Genomic DNA, 20,619 nt, shown 5'->3' on the forward strand with positions numbered 1-20,619 from the left:
GGGCTAATGTGACCCAAACCTATTTAATATTTGAGAACTATATTGCAAGGAAGGGACAAGGTGTATACAGCATATCGTTCCATTTAGAGTTCTCACCGAAGTCGCTATCAATCTGTTGCTTTATTTTCCACTCAGTTGTTTATTTCCTCTACCGATCATTGATATCAGTGCGCTGGTAGAAAGATATAAGTGGGCCGACACTCACTGATCACACGCAGCTTCCTGTGCATGAGGTTCTATACAATTCTGTACATACAGAGGCACTGGTGCTGCCCACGATGACGTATCCGGCTGGTACTGATGGCAGCGGTGTAGGGGCCCTGGGCAGAGCACTGTTATACCTTGCAGTCTTAGAGGATCGCCCACCTCTCCTATTAGTTCTGTAGTAATACAGGTATCCGCGTTGCGGCCATCTTGGAGCTGTGACGCTCAGGCCTTATAGTCTCCCTGCACACTGTGATCTGCCCTTCGCAGGCTCACGGCCCTTAGGGCCACTTCATCACTTAATAATACACATATTTGGTATCGCCGCGTCCGGAATCATCTGATCTATCACTACATAGAATTGTTTAACCTGTTCAATAAACACTGTAAAAAGAAGACATTAAAATGACTGCACTGGCTTTTTGTCCATGAAGGTCAGAGGTGAGCGCTATCTGAGCAGGGTCGTCCATGTCCCACTGCCCAGCGTCTGTACAGACTGGGCATGAGCCATCACCATGACTAATCACTGCTGTGTGGCTGCTGCTTAGACCGACAGGTCTTCCGGCCAATGTCTGAGTGTCAGGCGCTGCAGCCAATCAGCTACAGACAGATAACCGCTTCCTCCAACCACAGAATTTGCTCTAACTACCTTTAGCCTAAACGTCTCGGTAAGCCACACCTTTTAGCATAATTCTCAGCCAATCAGAGGTCGCAGATTCCCTGTTGCTAGGCAGCTCTTTCTCGTGAGCCAATAGAATGCGGTTAGCCGGTAAGACTAGTAAGGCGGGCTATTCACCACGTGACTTTAGGCTTATCCCCGCCTCTAAGTCTTTTGGCAACCACTGATTGGATGGTAGTAGTTGCACGCATGCGCGTTGGCTGTGAATGACGCAGCTTTTTGCCGTGCCGCAAGCTCCTCCCCCCGCCGCAGTCAGTCAGTGAGAGAGATACACACCGGGCGCCTAACGTTCACCGCCTGCGTGTACCGGAGTCAGGGGGGCGGAGCAGCCGACACAAGCGAAGAATCCCGGGACTCCTCACTATCCAGCTCGTCAGCGGCGGCGGGGCGCACGGCCCGGACACTGAGGATGGCTTCCGGATCAGAGTAAGTGAGGGGCGCCGGTAGGCCGCGGCGGGGCAGAGGGGCCGGGGCCTGTTCTCCTGACTCACCTCTGTGACGGGAAGGCCGGGCTGCGCCGTGTCCGGGGCCGGCTCCAGTGCGGCCTAGTCATCCTGGCCCGCAGCATCCTGCTGTGTCATGTAGGCCCGAATCCTGGGGGCTCCATCCTGCCGGGCCAGTGAGGGCCCCTGGGGGCCACACATTGTTCTCCCACAGTGTAGGGGCCCCGCATAGCACAGTCACTAGAGAGGTCAGGGCCTGGTCAGTGATCTGTGCCTGCTGGAGCCCCAGAGCCGCCACCGCTCGCCATCAGGCAGCCCTTCTTGGGGTTCGCCGGCCTGGTGAGAAGTCATCGCTGTGGAGATACGCTCATGTGACCTCGCTCCAGGCCGGCGAATCGAAAGACGAGCCATGGATGCCAGGCGGCAGCAGGCGACCCTCAGGGCTTCCGGGCAGCGGGCACAGATCATTGACCGGGCGATGGTTTGAGTCCTGCCAATCTATTCACAGTAACTCTAATATACTACATGCCAACCGGTCACCGGACCAGGGGTCGTCACTGCTGGCCCTGATGGAAAGATTAGCTGCAGCCAGATGTGCCTCTCCCTTCTGACTGACACGTGCAGGCTCCACAGACCAGTACAGTAGGTCAGGAGAGATGATCTGCAGGACGCCAGGTAAGTTACTGATCGCCGGCGGTCATGCTGCTGGGATCCAGACAACAGAGCTGTGAATACTCTGCCGCTCCAGTCATTGCCCTTGGGACTGATCGGTATCTGAGCACAGCATTCAGCCATCACTACCATAGATGGTACCTGGAGCGGCCGCGTACACGTCCAACCATCGCTCCATTCTCACTAGAGTCCATTCTTGGTATCGGTGGTGGAACCAGAAGAGATGACCAGATCAGCGCTACAGGTTCTGGTGTCCACTTTGGTACTCCGTGGCAGGCGGACCTGGGCACTGTTAGCTTCTTTGGCCAGCATTAGTGATGAGCGACTGTAGTCGTTGCTCGGGTGACCTCCGAGTATTTTAGTGTTCGGAGATTAAGTTTCATTTCGGCACCTGAATGATTTACAGCTACTATCCAGCCTGAGTACATGTGGGGGTTGCCTGGTTGGTAGGGAATCCCCACATGTAATCAAGCTGGCTAATAGCTGTAAATGATGCTGCTGAGACGATAAACTAAATACTCAGAGATCACCCGAGCGACAAGTACACTCGCTCATCGCTAGCCAGCACTTAATTCAGGCTCCTCTCTGTCTTCACAGGTGGCCTAATATTCACAAGAGATGCTGGCATTCGAGGAAGCTCAACCCACCCTGGTCCGGCTGCCACGGTGTACTGAAGTGGATGCTGCACCAGGGGGGTGCATTTGGTTTTATCTAGGTACAGATCCCCAGAAATTAGCTTCATCACGTACCCTATGCATGGGTGATGAGGTGTCACAGTAGGCCATGAATACGAGATTTATCTGCAGACCACAGAATCTCGTGTCTGTGGTGGTCATGCCACGTATAGAAGATGCTAATGATGTAAGCAGGATCTGCAGATATATATCTCATGTCTGTGGTCAGCCTAAAACTGGACATATACACGAGACTGCTATCCCTCTAATACACAGACACACACATCACTCTCCCCCTTTCACACGATCGTTCTGTCCCTCCAAGTCCCCCATACGTACGACACACCCCGCTGGTAGACCCCTCTATCATGTCTAGAGTCCTGGAAGGATCGGGTATTGCACTTCAGACAGGCCAAACCTCCTCCCCTGACATCTGATTGGGGACAAATCAGAGGCCCCCATAGCCATCGAGCGCTTTTCCGGTCCCACTGACACCGGCAGCCAAGTGTGCCCAGTCACAGGTAGATGGGTGAGTCTCGAATAACATAGATTATTTGTTATTCCGTGCTTCACCAGACACAACTGACAACTATATAGAACAATCAAAAATGGCTAACTTCGGCACTCAGAAACTGGCAACTTTATTAACCAGAAGCTACCTGGCGACCTCATACCTCAGACATATCTTGAAAAAGGCAACAAATATGCCGAAACATCGATGAATTTTATCTATATTCATATGGTTCTGTTTAATAATATTTCCGGTTTTTGAGTGCTGGTTTGCTGTTTTTGATCCTATTTTCTTCAGATCACCACATAATACAGTGAGCACGCCATAGTCGAATTTACACTAAATAGAACAGTCATGTGAGCGACCTCTCAATGTCCCGTGTAGGTGTTCAGAGATCTGATATCTTGGTGTCATGTAATGGATCTGCTCTGGTTTCCTGCGGACATGTATCTGGCCTGTCAGTCTCCTGGTTACACTGCTCCATGTAACAGCAGGACATGCATTACCCTGTGTACACAGTGGGGGGCAGCAGGGAGCAGCCAGGGCCTGGACAATGGACAGAACATGCTGGATGCTCCGGACGGTGGATGTTTCTACAACAGATAGCTCATGTGAATTGCTGCCAACGATGATGGAAATGTGAAAATAGCTGTATAACTGGGCAAGTCCTGGAAAGCCCCTTCACGCTGTATTACAGGGGGTGATCCCTGGGAGGAAATGTGTAAGGATCAGATGGGTAATTGTAGGCATGGCAGCCAGGATGTGGGGACTGCGAGTCGCTGCTCTCCTGGGGTGCACTGGGTATCCCCATAGTCTGCGGCAGGTGTAGCACCATCGCATTATCTGACGCGCGTCTCCACTTTGGCCTGTTAGTTCTGCTCACATTGTCTGCTTACATCACCAGGAGCGTGGCCTCTGTCAGCTGCCCACAATGTGGGTGCAGTGATGTGGGCAGCAGTTATAAAGTCATTGATCAGTGGCTATAAACATTGGACAGGACAGACTGCTGTGTTCAGGAATAAGTGGAACACAGACAATTTCAATAGAGTTCTCTGTTTTCACCCGTGACACGCCAAATTCTCTGCCCATAATGGGTTTTGGCTTCCCTTGGTGACATTGCACTGGTCAAAACTGCACTACAAGTGCATTAATTCACGGAAGAACTTCATGCTGCTTTTGGATACAGTAAAGTCTGGTGTAAATGCAGCCGTCCAACTCTCCTGCCTCATCCATTATTCTCAGCCTGGTCCGTCTATCCTTAGTCTCCATCGTGTCCTTGCTCTGCGGTCCTCTGTGCTGCAGTGACTAGTGACCCTGTACACTATGGGCGCTCAGGTTACAGTGCCGGTGGAGCTGACGGTTTGCCATGTAACTATGAGCTGGGAGTGGCCATTGCTGCATCTGCTCAGCTTCACTTTCATTTCTGAGAGCCAGATAGAACACAGCTAAGCTTCCACTTCCCCCTCCATTTCCCTCCGGATCATCAATTTCACCCAACAAAGCAAAGTAAATATCTACCTCTGGGTGGGGCAGGGGGCAGACACCGCAAAAGGGATTCTCTGCCCCTGGGATCAAGATGTAATGGCTGTTGCTCTTTTCCTTGTGTGCTGGCTGATAAGTGACTGAGGAGAAAGGAGCCTATACTCTGTAAAATCATCAGGAATGAGCATTTCTAGGATCTTTTGCGGTGTCTAAAAAACCCCAAAACATTGTTCTGTGTAATCCGGACGCGTGCTGCCGAAATCTGTGTCAGCAGCCTGTGCGCACCGAGCGGTCTACTGATCATTCTGCCACTCTAAAGCTATTAAAGAAGCCCTACTCCTCCTCCTCCTCTTATCAATTTTTATCCTCTTAATATATTGCAGTCATCATATTATACAGCACTGTGTACTCACAATTACTTATTTTCCCTTCTATCCAGCTATTTCTTCTCTTTCCTCTGTTCTATGTAGAAACAGGAAGTCTCTTGTCCCTGCATTTATCATTCCCCTATTCAATCCCTGACCTAGTTGCTCCCTTCTGCCCCCACCGGGGACTTTTCCTGTGACTCATTCAGGGAAAACTGACCTCCTGTTTCTACATAGATCTTTGAATGATTCAGCTAGTCTGTTTTTAATCACGCGATGTCATAGACCTAATGGAAAAGAGACTTATTATCTGGGTAGAAGGGAAAATGAGCAATTGTAAGTACACAGTGCTATATAATATGACTGCAGTATAGTAAGAGGATAAACCTTTTGTTGGGAGGAGGAGGAGTGCTTCTTGTCAGTAGGACTGTCTCTCCTGAGCCGTCTGTATGGACATGCAGGTCATAGGAAGCTGAATAAAATGGCACGTTGATATCTGCGATCTGACGTCTTATTCCATATTTTTCTCATATATAAGTGACCTCTTCCAGGCTCTGGGGAAGGATGATGCCTGGAAGATAACTCTGCCCCCTGTGATTGTTACATGAAGGGAAGGTACCAGTGAGACCAGTAACTAAGACAACAGGAGAAACTACATTTGTCTTCCTGCAAAAAAAATGTTTGCAGCTCTCTGAGCTCTGCTGTATTGTAGTAATATTACAGCCCTACCTGCCTGTGAGCTGGAGGCTGCAGATGTGTGAGGTGTAATCACAGAGAGCGGCCATTATACATCACACTGGGAACCCTTAGGAGATTTGAAGCTGCAATCGTCCGATCGCCTGCGCTGTCCATAGCCGTGGTTCAGCTCCTCTATGTATAGCAGAAATCAATCGCCACAAGCCGGTGTTCCCAGGAGTCTCATAATGACAGGCACGAGGGTCTTCTGCAGACCCCCAACTGTGATGACAACCTATTGTAGCCCTGTGATCACCTGACAGGCGCTCCGATGTGCAGCTGGTATGATATGCTTCCAGCTGGCGCATGTTGAATCCTGCTGTCAATGTCTGAAAGCGGGATTTAAGTGTTTAACTGTTGCGAGCAAAGCACTACTTCACCCGCGGCTGTTAAAGGCATATGATGGCTGATTAAACCCGCTGTCATGTGCGAGAAAGACAGACTCCGCATCGGGGCCCACATGAAAGTAAGGGACGCTACATATGGCGCATATCTACGTCATATGTCATGAAGAGGTTAAGCAGGTTGTCAAACGGCGGTTGTTTCATGCAGCGTATAGGAATGCGTTTTAAAGGGGATTTATGGTACCAGAATATCCCATCACCGGCGGTTGGTGTTACAAAGAAAACAACCTGGTCTACCCATGCTGTTCTTCCAGAGGTGGGTTATCACAAGACCTGGAGAACACATGCTCCTGTGTATGTGAGAGATGGCTGCTTGCCGACAGCCATCTAATGTGTATGGCGTGCTTAGATCTCCGTCAGGGGATTGAAAGAAGTCGCAACTATTGTCGGCTGTTCTTAGTATAGATAAGAATTTCTCAGGGTGAGAGGACGGTGCAACTACCGACCGCAACAAATTGCATTCATTTTGGATAGCATGTCCCGTTTTACCATCCATTTGGCACACGGATAACGCACGGATGGCATTTTGTGTGCTTGCTGTTTTCCACGAAAATCAGCATCACGTTTCAGAAACCACAAAATGGATGAAATATTACCAAATCTCATCCACCCACTGCCAAAAACCACTGCCCTCCACCGGAGTTCGTGTGGTGGCAATGCCGGTCCACTCTCTGTACATCCCTCGTCCTATGTGACCTCTGCAGTGAGGATATTCTTTTTTAAGCGTCTCATTTTGTCGTAAAATCAGCCCCGATTTCCAGCAGATTTGATGCTGTGTGATGTCTTTGGTCTTTTTGGTGAAATTGTAGGACAAATTTTTTTTGCATCAATTTTCTCATTTGAACTTTTCCCAAAAGGGTCTATTGCCAGGACATGGTTTTTAGGTCCCGTGTTCTTGGTAAAGCGGGCGATCTCCAGTTAGGCTCCCACCTATAATACTTTAATACTGACTGGGAACATCGGTGAGAACAAAAATAGGGAAACCTGTCAGTTCTTCTACAGAAATGGCGCTGAGGTGTCATGATCTTCTGTTTCTCTCCTGCACAGATCTAAAGGCGATGACTTATCCACCGCTATTCTTAAACAGAAGAGCCGACCAAATCGGCTGGTGGTAGATGAAGCGATCAATGAAGACAACAGCGTGGTCTCCCTGTCCCAGGTACGTGAAGGTTCCCACGGTTAGTGAGGCACCGTATTATTGCCTTTATCAGATGTATAACTGTAGGTTAATGTTTTCTCAGGGTAAAATGGATGAACTTCAGCTCTTCCGAGGGGACACTGTGCTTCTAAAGGGAAAGAAGAGGCGAGAAGCTGTGTGCATTGTCCTGTCTGATGACACTTGCTCCGATGAGAAGATCCGTATGAACCGGGTCGTACGTAATAACCTGCGGGTGCGGCTTGGCGATGTTATCAGGTAAGCGAGATCAGCTCAGTGCGGTACCCTGGCGGTTCCTCCTCCCGGTCTGCCGAGACATCCGTCACTTCTGCCTCCTGCCATGGGTGGGTACATCTCATCACTGCTGGTACATTTTTGGATATCTGCCTGCCTTCTGCTTTTTCTTTTCTTTTTGGTAGAGGATCTTCCATCTTATTTCTTGGCTTCGACTTTAATAGGCAGCCTGGAATATGTAATGGACTGTCAGGCCCATACAGTGCTGAGGATAATAAGGACAGTATAATATATAGGGGCTTTCTGGTGAAAATTTGCACGTAATGTGGCAATAAGTCCACTGTGTAAACCCCTGGGACCTTTTGCGTAGCCTGGATACACTGTGAATAAGTAGGTTTCCTACCCGTAATCCTGGCGCAGCAGTTAGTGTCCATGGTCGCCATGTGTGGTGTCAGTGTTCCTTCACCAGAATTTCTCTTCCAGCTTTCTTCAATACAATCCTTCTGTCTATTTATCCGCGGCGTGTCAATAGGTTGCTGCGGATTTTCACTGCGAACTTCACTCTTTCATTAGGTGAAAATCTGTGGCTTTTTGTAAGGCAATGCAGCTTTTGCTGCAGGTTTGTGGTGAAGTCCGCCTGTGTGGATGTTAACCCCTTCATGACCTTGGGATTTTTGTGTGTTCGTTTTTTGCTCCCCATCTTCTCAAAGCCATAACCTATTTTACTTTTGCGTCAATATGGCCGTATGAGGGTATTTTCAGTCCCTTAGCGTCTCTATTTTCCGGGATCTATGGCTAAGTGAGGGCTTATTTTTTTGCGCTCCTAGCTTTTTTTTTTTTTAATTGATACCCTTTTGGGGTAGATACGATGTTTTGACCACCCGTTATTGCTTTTTGTTGCGGCAACCAAAAGCTTAATTCTGGCATTTTGATTTTATTCTCGTTACGCCGTTTACCGATCCGATTAATTTAGTTAATATTTTAATCAGACATTTCTGAACGCAGCGATAACAAATATGTATATTTTATTTATTTTTGTTGTTTGTTTTATTTTGAATGGGGTCAAAGGGGGGTGATTTGAACTTTTATTTTTTTTATTTTTAAAACTTTTTTTTATTTTTTTACGTTTTGCATGCTGCAGTTGTCCAATATACATACAGGCAATGATCAGATCGTCTGTATGTTGCTGAAATGCTCACTTGCGACAAGCTCCGTCCACCGGGCGGTGCTTTAGCAATATGGCTATGACAACTGTAGAGGTCTGTTGGAGGCCTCTTTGTCATGCCAACCCATCGGTGACCTGCGATCACATGACAGGGTCACCAATGGGCAGGATTTCCGGCACGCTTGCTGGAAGCGCGAGTTTAATGCCTCTGTTAGAGATTGACAGCGGCATTTAACTAGTTAACAGCCGCAGGTGGATAGCGATTCCACCCATGGCTGTTGCAGAGATCGACAGTGGCATTTACCATGTTAATCGCGATCCACCCGTGGTTGTTAGGGGCACATGACAGCTGTTCAGATCATCTATTACGTGCCGGAAACTATGCTGGCTCAGCGCCGAGGCTCGCATCAAAGGGAGGGAGGTAACCAATGACGTACCTATACGTCGTGAAGAGGTTAAAGGGTAACTTATTTTGAAAAACTTCATACACATTACATGGGCTGCATAGTGCTGCTGATCGGTCCTGAGACCCCCATCGATCTTTCTCAACCCTTCTCTGAAGTTGGCAGCTTATGCAGTAACACAGGGGTGGACGGGCATGATGTAAACTCTCTGGGTCTGACACCGCTCTGTGAGTATAGTGTACAGATCTATAGACTTACTGTTGAGCCGTACACCGCTCCATGTGTGATACTGCAGGGGCCCCTCACATTACTGTTTTGAGCAATCATTGGGGGTCACTACAATTAGCAGTGCTTTGCAGCCTATTCGAATATACAAAAAGTTTTTCTAAATGATAATTACAAGTGATGAGCGAACGTACTCTGATAACGTGTTGTCTGAGCATCTTGGGCGTTCTTGGATTATATATTCAAGTCCCTGCGGCTGCAAGATTTATGGCTAACTGCATGATTTATGGCTGTTAGCCTGAACACGTGGGGATTGCCTAACAAACAGGTAGTCGCTCACTAGTGATTGCCTTTGCTGCCTTTATCATTCTGCTGTCCATCATTGAATTCCATCACCAGGTTTTTGTAGTCCAGTTCCCTCTGGCAGCTTCACTGAGCTCCTGTCGCTTTAGCAGATTACTGTACCAGCTGTATTTCTCAAAATACAGATCGCCAGAGTAGTGGATCAGAGCCAGAATATTCCATCTTACTACATTGGTTACTCTTCTTCTGTGCAGCATTCAGCCGTGTCCAGATGTGAAGTATGGGAAACGGATCCACGTCTTACCTATAGATGACACCGTGGAGGGCATCACTGGCAATCTGTTTGAGGTCTACCTGAAGCCCTACTTCCTGGAAGCTTACAGACCCATCAGAAAAGGTAGAGGCCTCCTGTACAAGCTGGTGTCCACACAACATCCCAGCCATTCCTTATGTGTATAGTTCTATCCTCCAAACCTTCAGGTTTAGTAATAGATATACCAGATTTTGAGTTCATATCAAATGAGGGGGGAAAAAAAACAAAGCTAAAAGCATCCAGTAATTTTGACCCTCCCGCTGGAGCCCGCTCCACTAAAATATTCCTAAAAAAAAAAAGAAGCAAAGAGCGAACTAATAAAGGTAAAAATATACTTTATTGAAAACATTAATGACAAAATACAAAAGATAAGGAGAAGACTCCGTGTCACATGACCAGGAACACGTGGGGTATCAAAACAGTATATGGAGGGTTGAATATTCAACAAATATACAAAACGGGAGAGCTGATTGCACTAAAAATTGATCAAGGTGGAAGATAAATATACTTTCCTACTAAAAAGGTATAATACAGAAATTGAATAATGTAACAACTAAGAGGCAAACAATGGTGTCGGCCATAGAATGCTATATATGAATGCACAGTATCACAAGGAGATGTCCTACACAGAATAAAGGCACTGTATAAGTCACATGGCCCACCAGGCAGACTCCAGACGTAATATTAGATGTTAACAGACCCATCAGCTTATAAATACGTAGTGCATCATGTGTTACCTGGAAATGTGGTGCAGCAAACCCCAACGCGCGTTGGCTTCTTCTGTCCTTTTGAGGACGTCTAATTGTGGATTTTGACGTGTTTAGGATCTTTATTCATGTGTAGAAGCCATCTTGTTTTCAACTTCATATTTCTCCTACGCCTCATTGGGGGACACAGGACCATGGGTGTTATGCTGCTGCCACTAGGACACTAAGTTAACACATAAAGAATAGCTCCTCCCCTGCAGTATACACCCTCCTGATGGCTCTATTTTTTTACAGTTATGTTTGCATCAAGAATTTGTTAAAATTTAATTGAATGCATTCTTCCCTTTACCCGTGAAATTTTCCCGTACCACAACGCCAAATCATGATTGATCCACCCCCTTCTTAATGGTTGGCGAGATGTTCTTTTCCTGAAGTTCTGGGTGTTATTTCCCACACACACCTTTGATCATTGTGGCCAGTTCTATTTTAACCTCGTCGGTCCACAGGACTTGTTTCCAAAAATACATCAGTCTAGTTTAGATGTTCTTTTGCATACTTCCGACACTGAATTTTATGGTGAGGACATAGTAGAGATTTTCTTCTGATGACTCTTCCATGAAGACCATGTTTGTGTAGGTGTCTCTAAACAGTAGAACAATGAGTACAAATCCAGAGTCTGCTAAAACTTTCTGAAGGTCTTTTGCAGTGAAGTAGGGCCTCTTATTTGCCTCTCTAGCAATCCTACCAGCAGCTCTCAATAAAATGTTGCTTTATCTTCCAGACCTTATCTTGACCTCCACTGTTCCTGTTAACTGCCATTTCTTAATTACATTTCAAAGGGCAACTTAGAAAAGCGTTTATAAGTTGCCCTTTCCTTTATATCTTCTTGTAGCCCTCCTGCTTTGTGGCCCTCCACCATTTTCATTTTCAGAGTATTAGGCCATGTGCACACGTTGCGGATTTCTTGCAGAAATTTCCTGAAGAAAACCGGAAATTTTCTGCAAGAAATCCGCATTTTTTTTTTGCGTTTTTTTTCCGTTTTTTTCGCGTTTTTTTAGCATTCTGCAAGCGTAATTAGCTTGCAGAATGCTAAAGTTTTCCAAGCGATCTGTAGCATCGCTTGGAAAACTGACTGACAAGTTGGTCACACTTGTCAAACATACTGTTTGACAAGTGTGACCAACTTTTTACTATAGATGCAGCTTATGCAGCATCTATAGTAAAAGATAGAATGTTTAAAAATAATAAAAAAAATAAAAAAATGCTTATACTCACCCAGACATCTCATCAGCGGCGTCCGTTCGTCTTCCTATAGCTGGTCTGTGCGCACAGGGCCTTCCGTGACGTCACGGTCACGTGAGCGGTCACATGACCGCTCACGACCAATCACAGGACAGTGACGTCATCGGCAAGGTCCTTCGCCGCACATCAGCTACAGGAACCGAACGGCAGCGTGCAGCGGTGAGGCGGGAACACTGCGCGGGACATCGAGGGTGAGTATAGGACTATTTTTTATTTTATTTCTTATTTTTGACCACTTACATGGTGCCCAGTGCGTGGAGGAGTCTCCTCTCCTCCACCCTGGGTACCAACCGCACATAATCTGCTTACTTCCCGCATGGTGTGCACAGCCCCGTGCGGGAAGTAAGCAGATCAATGGACTCCTAGGTGTGCGGAATCCCTGCAATTCCGCATTTTTAATGAACATGTTGCTTTTTTTTCCGCTATGCGATTTTTTCGCGTTTTTATCACGTTTTTATAGCGAAAAAACGCGAAAAAAACGCTAAAAATCCTGAACGTGTGCACATGGCCTTGGGCAACTGCTTAGAAGAACCCATAGCTGCTGTTTATCGGCACAAGGTTAGAGGAGGGTCGTGTTTTTTTTTTTTTTTGTTTTGTTTTTTGCCTAAAATACAAAGGAAGTGTCATCTTTAACTTTAGGCCTTTTAGCGATCATTTCATCTTCAACTTGCTCAACTGTTCACAATAACAGTAATTTTGACTGGGGGTGCCCAAACTTTTACATGCCTTTGTAGCTTTTACATCGTGGGCTCTGCTTTAATGTATAATGGGGATTTCCGTTGCTACAGCATTGATGCCCTATCCTTGGGACACACAGAGAGCGGCCCCATCAATCCGCTGTTAATTGGAGGTACTGTATAAGCAGCCGGTGCAGCTCCGCTCCGTACACAGCATAATGTGCTTGTTCTCAGGTACGGCAGCCCGGCTCTTATTGATGAGGATGGTAGCCGAGAACAACCAGTACTCGGTGTAGGGCGCTGTGGTGTACCGGCTACATACACTTTACTTTCCAACCCCCCCCAGCGATCTGATACAAGCTGTCGTAAGGATCGGCCATCAGTATCGGCTGTAAGATAATGTGATCTGAATTCTCTTGTATTGCGCCTCTTCACGTTGGGAGCCGGTCAGAGAGAAGCCGCACACTGAGTATTGGCGTTCTGTGTTTGTCCTCTCAGATTTGCCTGTCTGTGACTTTTCTGGTGTCGGCCCACAGGTGACATTTTCCTGGTGCGCGGAGGCATGCGTGCCGTGGAGTTCAAGGTGGTGGAGACAGATCCCAGCCCATATTGCATTGTGGCCCCAGATACTGTGATCCACTGTGAAGGAGAGCCTATTAAACGGGAGGTAGGACCAGACGTCCCTCACTACTGGGGATATTTGTCATGTGTTACTGACTGGCAACGCATCGTGTGTTTCATAATTCACACTATCTTTTACCAGGACGAGGAGGAGTCTCTGAATGAAGTGGGCTATGATGACATCGGGGGCTGCAGGAAGCAGTTGGCTCAGATCAAGGAGATGGTGGAGCTTCCACTCAGACACCCGGCACTTTTCAAGGCTATTGGTGTGAAGGTAATTTTTGTGCCTCATAATTTTATTTTGTGTTTTATGGTGTGGACGGCTTGTGACATCTGTCTTGTATTGCAGCCGCCTCGTGGTATCTTGCTGTACGGACCCCCAGGAACTGGAAAAACCCTCATTGCTCGAGCTGTTGCTAATGAAACCGGTGCATTCTTCTTCCTCATTAATGGTGAGCGCTTCTGTTCCTTTATTATTGGAGAAGTTTTATTTTAGACGCAGGCCGTTTTACCTGCATATAAAAAGATTAAATGCCATTAATATAGGGTCTAACTATGACTGTAGGTCCATTGCTCTGCATGTGTCTGGCACTAATAGTGCTCTAATGGGCCAGCAATGACTGTAGGTCCGTTGCTCTGCATGTCTCTGGAACTGATAGTGTTGTAAGGGGCCAGCAATGACAGTAGGTCTGTTGCTCTGCATGTCTGTGGCACGGATAGTGCTGTATGGGGCTACCTGTGACTAGGTCCGTTGCTCTGCATGTTTCTGGAACTGATACTGTCATTGCCCTCCCCATACAGCACTATCTGTGCCAGAGACATGCAGAGCAACAGACCTACGGTCTGCCAGATACATGAAGAGCAATGGACCTACTGTCATTGCTGGCCCCATACAGCACTAGGTCCGTTACTCTACATGTCTCTGGCACAGATAGCGCTATATGGGGCCAGCTGTGACCATAGGTCCGTTGCTCTGCATGTCTCTGGCACAGATAGTGCTGTGTGAGGCTACCTGTGAATGTAGGTCCGTTGCTCTGCATGTCTCTGGCACAGATAGTGCTGTGTGAGGCTACCTGTGAATGTAGGTCCGTTGCTCTGCATGTCTCTGGCACAGATAGTGCTGTGTGAGGCTACCTGTGAATGTAGGTCCATTGCGCTGCATGTCTCTGGCGCAGATAGTGCTGTATGGGGCTACCTGTGAATGTAGGTCCATTGCTCTGCATGCCTCTGGCACAGATAGTGCTGTATGGGGCCAGCTGTGACCGTAGGTCCATTGCTCTACGTGTCTCTGGCACAGATAGTGATTATGGGGCTACCTGTGAATGTAGGTCCGTTGCTCTGCATGTCTCTGGCACAGATACTGCTGTGTGAGGCTACCTGTGAATGTAGGTCCATTGCTCTGCATGTCTCTGGCACAGATAGTGCTGTATGGGGCCAGCTGTGACCGTAGGTCCGTTGCTCTACGTGTCTCTGGCACAGATAGTGATTATGGGGCTACCTGTGAATGTAGGTCCATTGCTCTGCATGTCTCTGGCACAGATAGTGCTGTATGGGGCCAGCTGTGACCGTAGGTCTGTTGCTCTACGTGTCTCTGGCACAGATAGTGCTGTGTGGGGCCAGCTATGACAGTAAGTCTGTTGCTCTGCATTTCTCTGGCACCGATAGTGCTGTATGAGAAGAGCGGAGTTACGTGGACTCTTATAATTTATTTCCCATTTGGTGGTGTGACCAAAAATTGAATCCTGATGGTAATTAATATGTGGCTTAAATTCAGTATTTTATTAGGTCAGGATTTAATCTGTATGCAATTGAAGCCAATATATCTTGGATCTTTCTGTCTGCTGATTTATGACCTTCTTTTCTGTTCTCAGGTCCTGAGATTATGAGTAAACTTGCTGGGGAGTCCGAGAGCAACTTGCGCAAAGCCTTTGAAGAAGCAGAGAAGAATGCCCCCGCCATCATCTTCATTGATGAACTGGACGCCATCGCCCCTAAGAGAGAGAAGGTAGGCGACGTGCCACGTTTCATGTTGATGCCCCTCGTTAGCAGATTCACAGGTAATTGCGGTAGTTGTGACGATTTCTGTCCCATAGACACATGGAGAAGTTGAGCGCAGAATCGTGTCCCAGCTGCTAACGCTTATGGACGGCTTGAAACAGAGAGCGCACGTCATTGTCATGGCTGCCACCAATCGACCCAACAGCATAGACCCAGCATTACGACGCTTTGGTAAGATGAATTGATATGGGTGGAGTGAGAGGTTGGACAGTATTGCTCCATAATCCTGTCGGTCGATGACCATTTATACACGTTGTCCCTTTCAGGCCGCTTTGATAGAGAGGTGGACATAGGAATCCCTGATGCTACCGGCAGACTAGAAATCCTACAGATCCACACCAAGAACATGAAATTGTCAGATGATGTTGATCTAGAACAGGTAGGGAATATCTCATTCAACTATATGAGGAGACTTGATAGACGCTGCTACCATCCCCGTTGTCTTTGTCCCATTCTTGTAGTCATCACCAACCTTATGGTGTTTGCTTCTGTGCTATAGGTTGCTAATGAGACTCATGGTCACGTCGGTGCTGATCTGGCCGCTTTGTGCTCAGAGGCCGCTCTCCAAGCGATCCGCAAGAAGATGGACCTCATTGACTTGGAGGATGAAACCATAGATGCTGAAGTAATGAATTCATTGGCTGTCACAATGGACGACTTTAGGGTATGTAAGAAAATTAATGCTTCTATCAGGTCATTGTTTTGTTTTTTGGTATAAAAGTAACATCATTTCTTTAATCTCCGGCAGTGGGCACTTAGTCAGAGCAACCCATCAGCGCTGCGTGAGACGGTGGTGGAAGTGCCGCAGGTCACCTGGGAAGATATCGGTGGCTTGGAAGATGTTAAGAGAGAGCTGCAGGAGCTGGTGCAGGTGGGTAATACATGGCTGGTTACTGACATGTACATGTGGAGAAAATGCCCCCCAGGCTTGGGATTATTAGTAGTGATGAGCGAGCATACTAGTTGCGGGAACGCTCGGGTGATCGCCGAGTATTTGTAACTGCTCGGAGATTTAGTTTTCGTTGCCTCGGCTGCATGATTTACGGCTGATAGACAGCTTGAATACATGTGAGGATTCCCTAGCAGCCAGGCAAACCCCCACATGTACTGAGGCTGGCTAGCAGATGTAAATCATGCAGCTGCATCAACAAAAGCTAAATCTCCAAGCACTAACAAATACTCAGAGACCACCCGAGCGTGCTCGGGAAAACCCGAGCAACGAGTACACTCGCTCATCACTAATTATTAGTCTGAGGATCTAAATAGTTATGATTTCTACATACAACTACGTAATTAATTTGGGTCATTTGTAAGTGCAGGTGAAATCAATGATTTGCTGTTACATGTTTTAAAGGGAGTAGATACCGTGCAATTAAACCCCCATCCCCAATATCCCGCATATATGGGCATGCATGTCTTTTAAATATAAATCAACACTTTTTATATTTTTAACTTGTTGCTGAATTCCCAAGTAATTGGCATTTTTATGCATATGGAAATCAGGTGTGAAGTGCTCTGAGCGTGACAGCGCAGTTAACAAACCTATGCAACCCAAGGTAGTTTCCCCACCCAGCACCGGCCTCTTTAGCTTGATTGATAGCTCATTGTGTGATGTTCAGTGCCAGGCAAAGAAATCCGACTTAGGCTACTTTCACACTTGCGTTTTTTTGCAATCCATCGTTTTGGGCAAAAAACGGATCCTGTAAATGTGCTCGCAGTATGTGTTTTTTGCCCATAGACTTGTATTAGTGACGGATAGCCACACGACGCGTCTGTTGTGCAACGGATCTGTCGTGTTTTGGCAGACCGTTGTCACAAAAAAAGTTCAATGTAACGTTTTTTTGTCCGTCGCGTCCGCCATTTTCTACCGCGCATGTGCGGCCGAAACTCCGCCCCCTGCATCCGCTGCCCACGTCATGCACAAATTTCACAACGTGCGTCGGCCCGACGCATAGCGACGGACCCGTACCGACGCAAGTGTGAAAGTAGCCTTAGTCATCAATAAAGCTAAAGAGGCCAGTGCTGTGCAGGGAGAAAACGATGGGGTCAGAGGTCCGGGAAGTACTCTGCCACGCCCAGAGCACTTGTACCTCATTTGCATATGGATATAAATGATTGCTCTGAAATGCAGTATCAAATAGAAGATGTAAAGGTGTTAATGGATTTACATTTCAGAGACATGCATGTCATTATATGTGGTTTTGGGGGGTTGTTTTGGTTTCTATAGTTTGGCCTTACAAAACGAGATCATAAGAGATTTGAGTCCTGCACATTATAAAGTACACGGGTTTTATAGTGTACAGCCCATACGTGTAGGATGTCTTGCCCAAAATGAACCCCCATACTTTGGTAAAACCTACCACAAAGCACTGCTGGGGATATATCGATTCAGGGGTCTCGCTGTGCCTTCTCCCATAAGTCTAGTTCAGTACAGGACTGAGGGGGGCACAGCCTTACAGCTTATCCTTCTAACCATTTGTGCTGTTAATTTTGTGATTCTCAAACATATCGTCCTGTCATTTCAGTATCCTGTGGAACATCCAGACAAATTCTTGAAGTTCGGTATGACCCCATCTAAAGGTGTGCTGTTTTACGGGCCACCGGGATGCGGTAAGACGTTATTAGCCAAGGCTATTGCCAATGAATGCCAGGCCAACTTCATCTCAATCAAGGGCCCCGAGCTGCTCACCATGTGGTTTGGAGAGTCCGAAGCTAATGTCAGAGAGATCTTTGATAAGGTAAGAGCTGGTGACTGGATACCTGACGTCATCCAGAGGAAGTTTCATGGCTTCATCTCCACATTGATGTTTGTTTTCTGGGCTTCAGGCTCGACAGGCTGCTCCTTGTGTCCTCTTCTTCGATGAATTAGACTCTATTGCCAAGGCCCGTGGGGGTAACATTGGTGATGGTGGTGGAGCTGCTGACAGAGTCATCAACCAAATCCTGACCGAGATGGATGGAATGTCTACCAAAAAGAATGTCTTCATCATTGGAGCCACGAACAGACCCGACATCATTGACCCTGCCATTCTGCGTCCTGGACGTCTGGACCAGCTCATCTACATCCCACTGCCCGATGAGAAGTCCCGCATCGCTATTCTTAAGGCCAATCTGAGGAAGTCCCCAGTGGCCAAGGCAAGTAACCATGCAGATGGAACGGATTTTGGTTTATGCAGTATTTTTGCAATATATGGATCTAAAGATTTTTTTTTATTTTATTTTTTTTTACTTATAGGATGTGGATCTTGATTTCCTGGCTAAGATGACAAATGGCTTCTCTGGTGCTGACCTGACTGAGATCTGTCAGCGGGCCTGTAAGCTGGCCATCCGTGAGTCCATCGAGAATGAAATCAGGCGAGAGCGGGAGAGACAGACAAACCCTGCAGCCATGGTATGGGAGGGAAATGGCAGACCTTCAGCTGTTTTTTACACCATTGATCTTCTGTGTCTCATCCCTTTATGTCCTCTTCTCTGCAGGAGGTGGAAGAAGATGACCCTGTACCTGAAATCCGCCGGGATCACTTTGAGGAGGCCATGCGCTTTGCCCGCCGTTCTGTCAGTGACAACGACATCCGGAAATATGAAATGTTTGCACAGACTTTGCAGCAGAGTCGCGGTTTCGGCAGTTTCAGGTAATTAGATGGAATAAATGGCACTATATAAATGTATAATAATAATAAATTAGAGCTTTGGTTCATCTTGGATGGCTGCTGTGAAGGGATATGGTATAAATGTCAAGGACCCCCACATGCTGCCACTTTTGAGTCTGTAGGACCTCAGCTTTGCCTTAAGTGAACTTCCGCCGACTCCAGTGTCTGTCACTTGTGTAACTGGCTGGCTGTCCGATTCCTTCCACGTCCGTCTACTCCCACCTGCCGGGAAAGGTATCATGTAAAAATGACATTACCTGCTCCCCACCTGCATGCAGAGCAGGATTAACACTTTAAGACTGGTGCAAGTGCTGAGTTTGGGTAGACTCCTACTCCATATAGCAGTGCCGGTGCGTTGCTGTAGAGCTGAGGTGGTGCATTTTTTGTTTTTTTTTTATATTGGACATTCCTGATTTATGCCCTAGAATAACCATGATCTATTTCCACTTAGATTCCCTTCTGGTGGCCAAGGAGGAGCTGGTCCAAGCCAAGGTGCCGGAGGTGGATCTGGTGGAAGCCACTTTACTGAAGAAGAAGACGACCTCTATGGCTAGATGAGCCCCCGACGCCGTCCTTACTTGTACAGCATTGAAATTCCTACGTTAATGGACACTCTGCTTTTCATTCCTCAGTCAGTACAGCGTAGCTGCACACCCCACTCTTGGTTTTTTGTTTTGTTACCTGGGTGTGAGAAGACGGGTGCTCAGGATACAGGTCGACTGTTTCTTTCTTCTCTCCACCTCCCCGTAAAGCGTTTTGCAGGGGGCTCATGTGGCTTTCCTGTGGCACCCGCAGCCCCTGGAGTAGACGTGTACTTTGTTGCTTGATATCCACAATCTTCATTCTCTGGTTTACAAATGCCGAGACCTTAGAGACGCTGAGCCGGTTAACCATTTACTGGCCTTTGAGGTCGGGATGCAAGTGCTGTCCTCTAGCTTTTAAAGGGTTAATATTCCCATGGGCGCATACTAGGAGATTCAAGCAACAAACGCATGCGTCAGCTATCACCAACGTCCAGGCGGCTGCAGACGAGGACGTACGGTTGGGTTTTTTTTATGTTGGTATTGGGCATAATGTTATTGGATTATAAAAACAAAAAACGCAGGTTGACGTCTAACGTGAGAATAAACTGACTGATCACTGATATCACGTCCTGTCTTTATTTTGCAGTTGAGCTATCAGTATCTTAATGGCTTTTTTTCTGCATTATGTGCATGGATTTCCATAGGCTCCATACAGATGGGAGGGATAGTCCACAAATGTGCTTATATACCAATCATGCCTCTTAGGAAAGTCACTGTGTTCTGCTGCAGAGCCAGTATCTAGTGAAGCAGCCACTATTACTGGAGCAAAAAGCATGAGCACGCCGCCACCGACAGTCAGTAAACGCATGAAAAAAAAACTGATTACTTACCGGTAATGCTCTTTTATAGAGTCCATGACAGCACCCACTGAGAGAGGGGATCTGCCCCTAGGAACAGGAAACCTACAGAGAGATAAAAGGGGCGGCCCCCCTCGCTCCTTCAGTTGGATTACAGAGAATGAGAGGAACCGCCACACAAGCAATAATTATCTGCTTCAAGTCATTTGAAGTATAAATCTATTTACATCCCTAGAAATGTACAAACTGTATAT

At 47.1% G+C, this 20,619-nt stretch overlaps 1 protein-coding gene across 1 annotated transcript; it reads left to right on the forward strand.

The window, feature by feature from the left end:
- The first annotated feature begins 1,102 nt into the window (after positions 1 to 1,102).
- On the forward strand, positions 1,103 to 20,128 carry VCP (valosin containing protein). The gene is made up of 17 exons (XM_077284782.1): positions 1,103 to 1,309; positions 7,217 to 7,328; positions 7,411 to 7,583; positions 9,911 to 10,053; positions 13,192 to 13,322; positions 13,419 to 13,550; positions 13,626 to 13,728; positions 15,148 to 15,281; positions 15,370 to 15,505; positions 15,601 to 15,713; positions 15,834 to 15,998; positions 16,083 to 16,205; positions 17,860 to 18,072; positions 18,161 to 18,469; positions 18,570 to 18,725; positions 18,812 to 18,966; positions 19,436 to 20,128. The coding sequence occupies exons 1-17, from the start codon at positions 1,293 to 1,295 to the stop codon at positions 19,536 to 19,538; spliced, it is 2,418 nt and encodes an 805-aa protein (XP_077140897.1). The 5' UTR covers positions 1,103 to 1,292; the 3' UTR covers positions 19,539 to 20,128.
- Positions 20,129 to 20,619: the final 491 nt, after the last annotated feature.

The sequence above is a fragment of the Ranitomeya variabilis genome, chromosome 1 (genome assembly GCF_051348905.1).
Source record: "Ranitomeya variabilis isolate aRanVar5 chromosome 1, aRanVar5.hap1, whole genome shotgun sequence".
Taxonomy (NCBI): Eukaryota; Metazoa; Chordata; class Amphibia; order Anura; family Dendrobatidae; genus Ranitomeya; species Ranitomeya variabilis.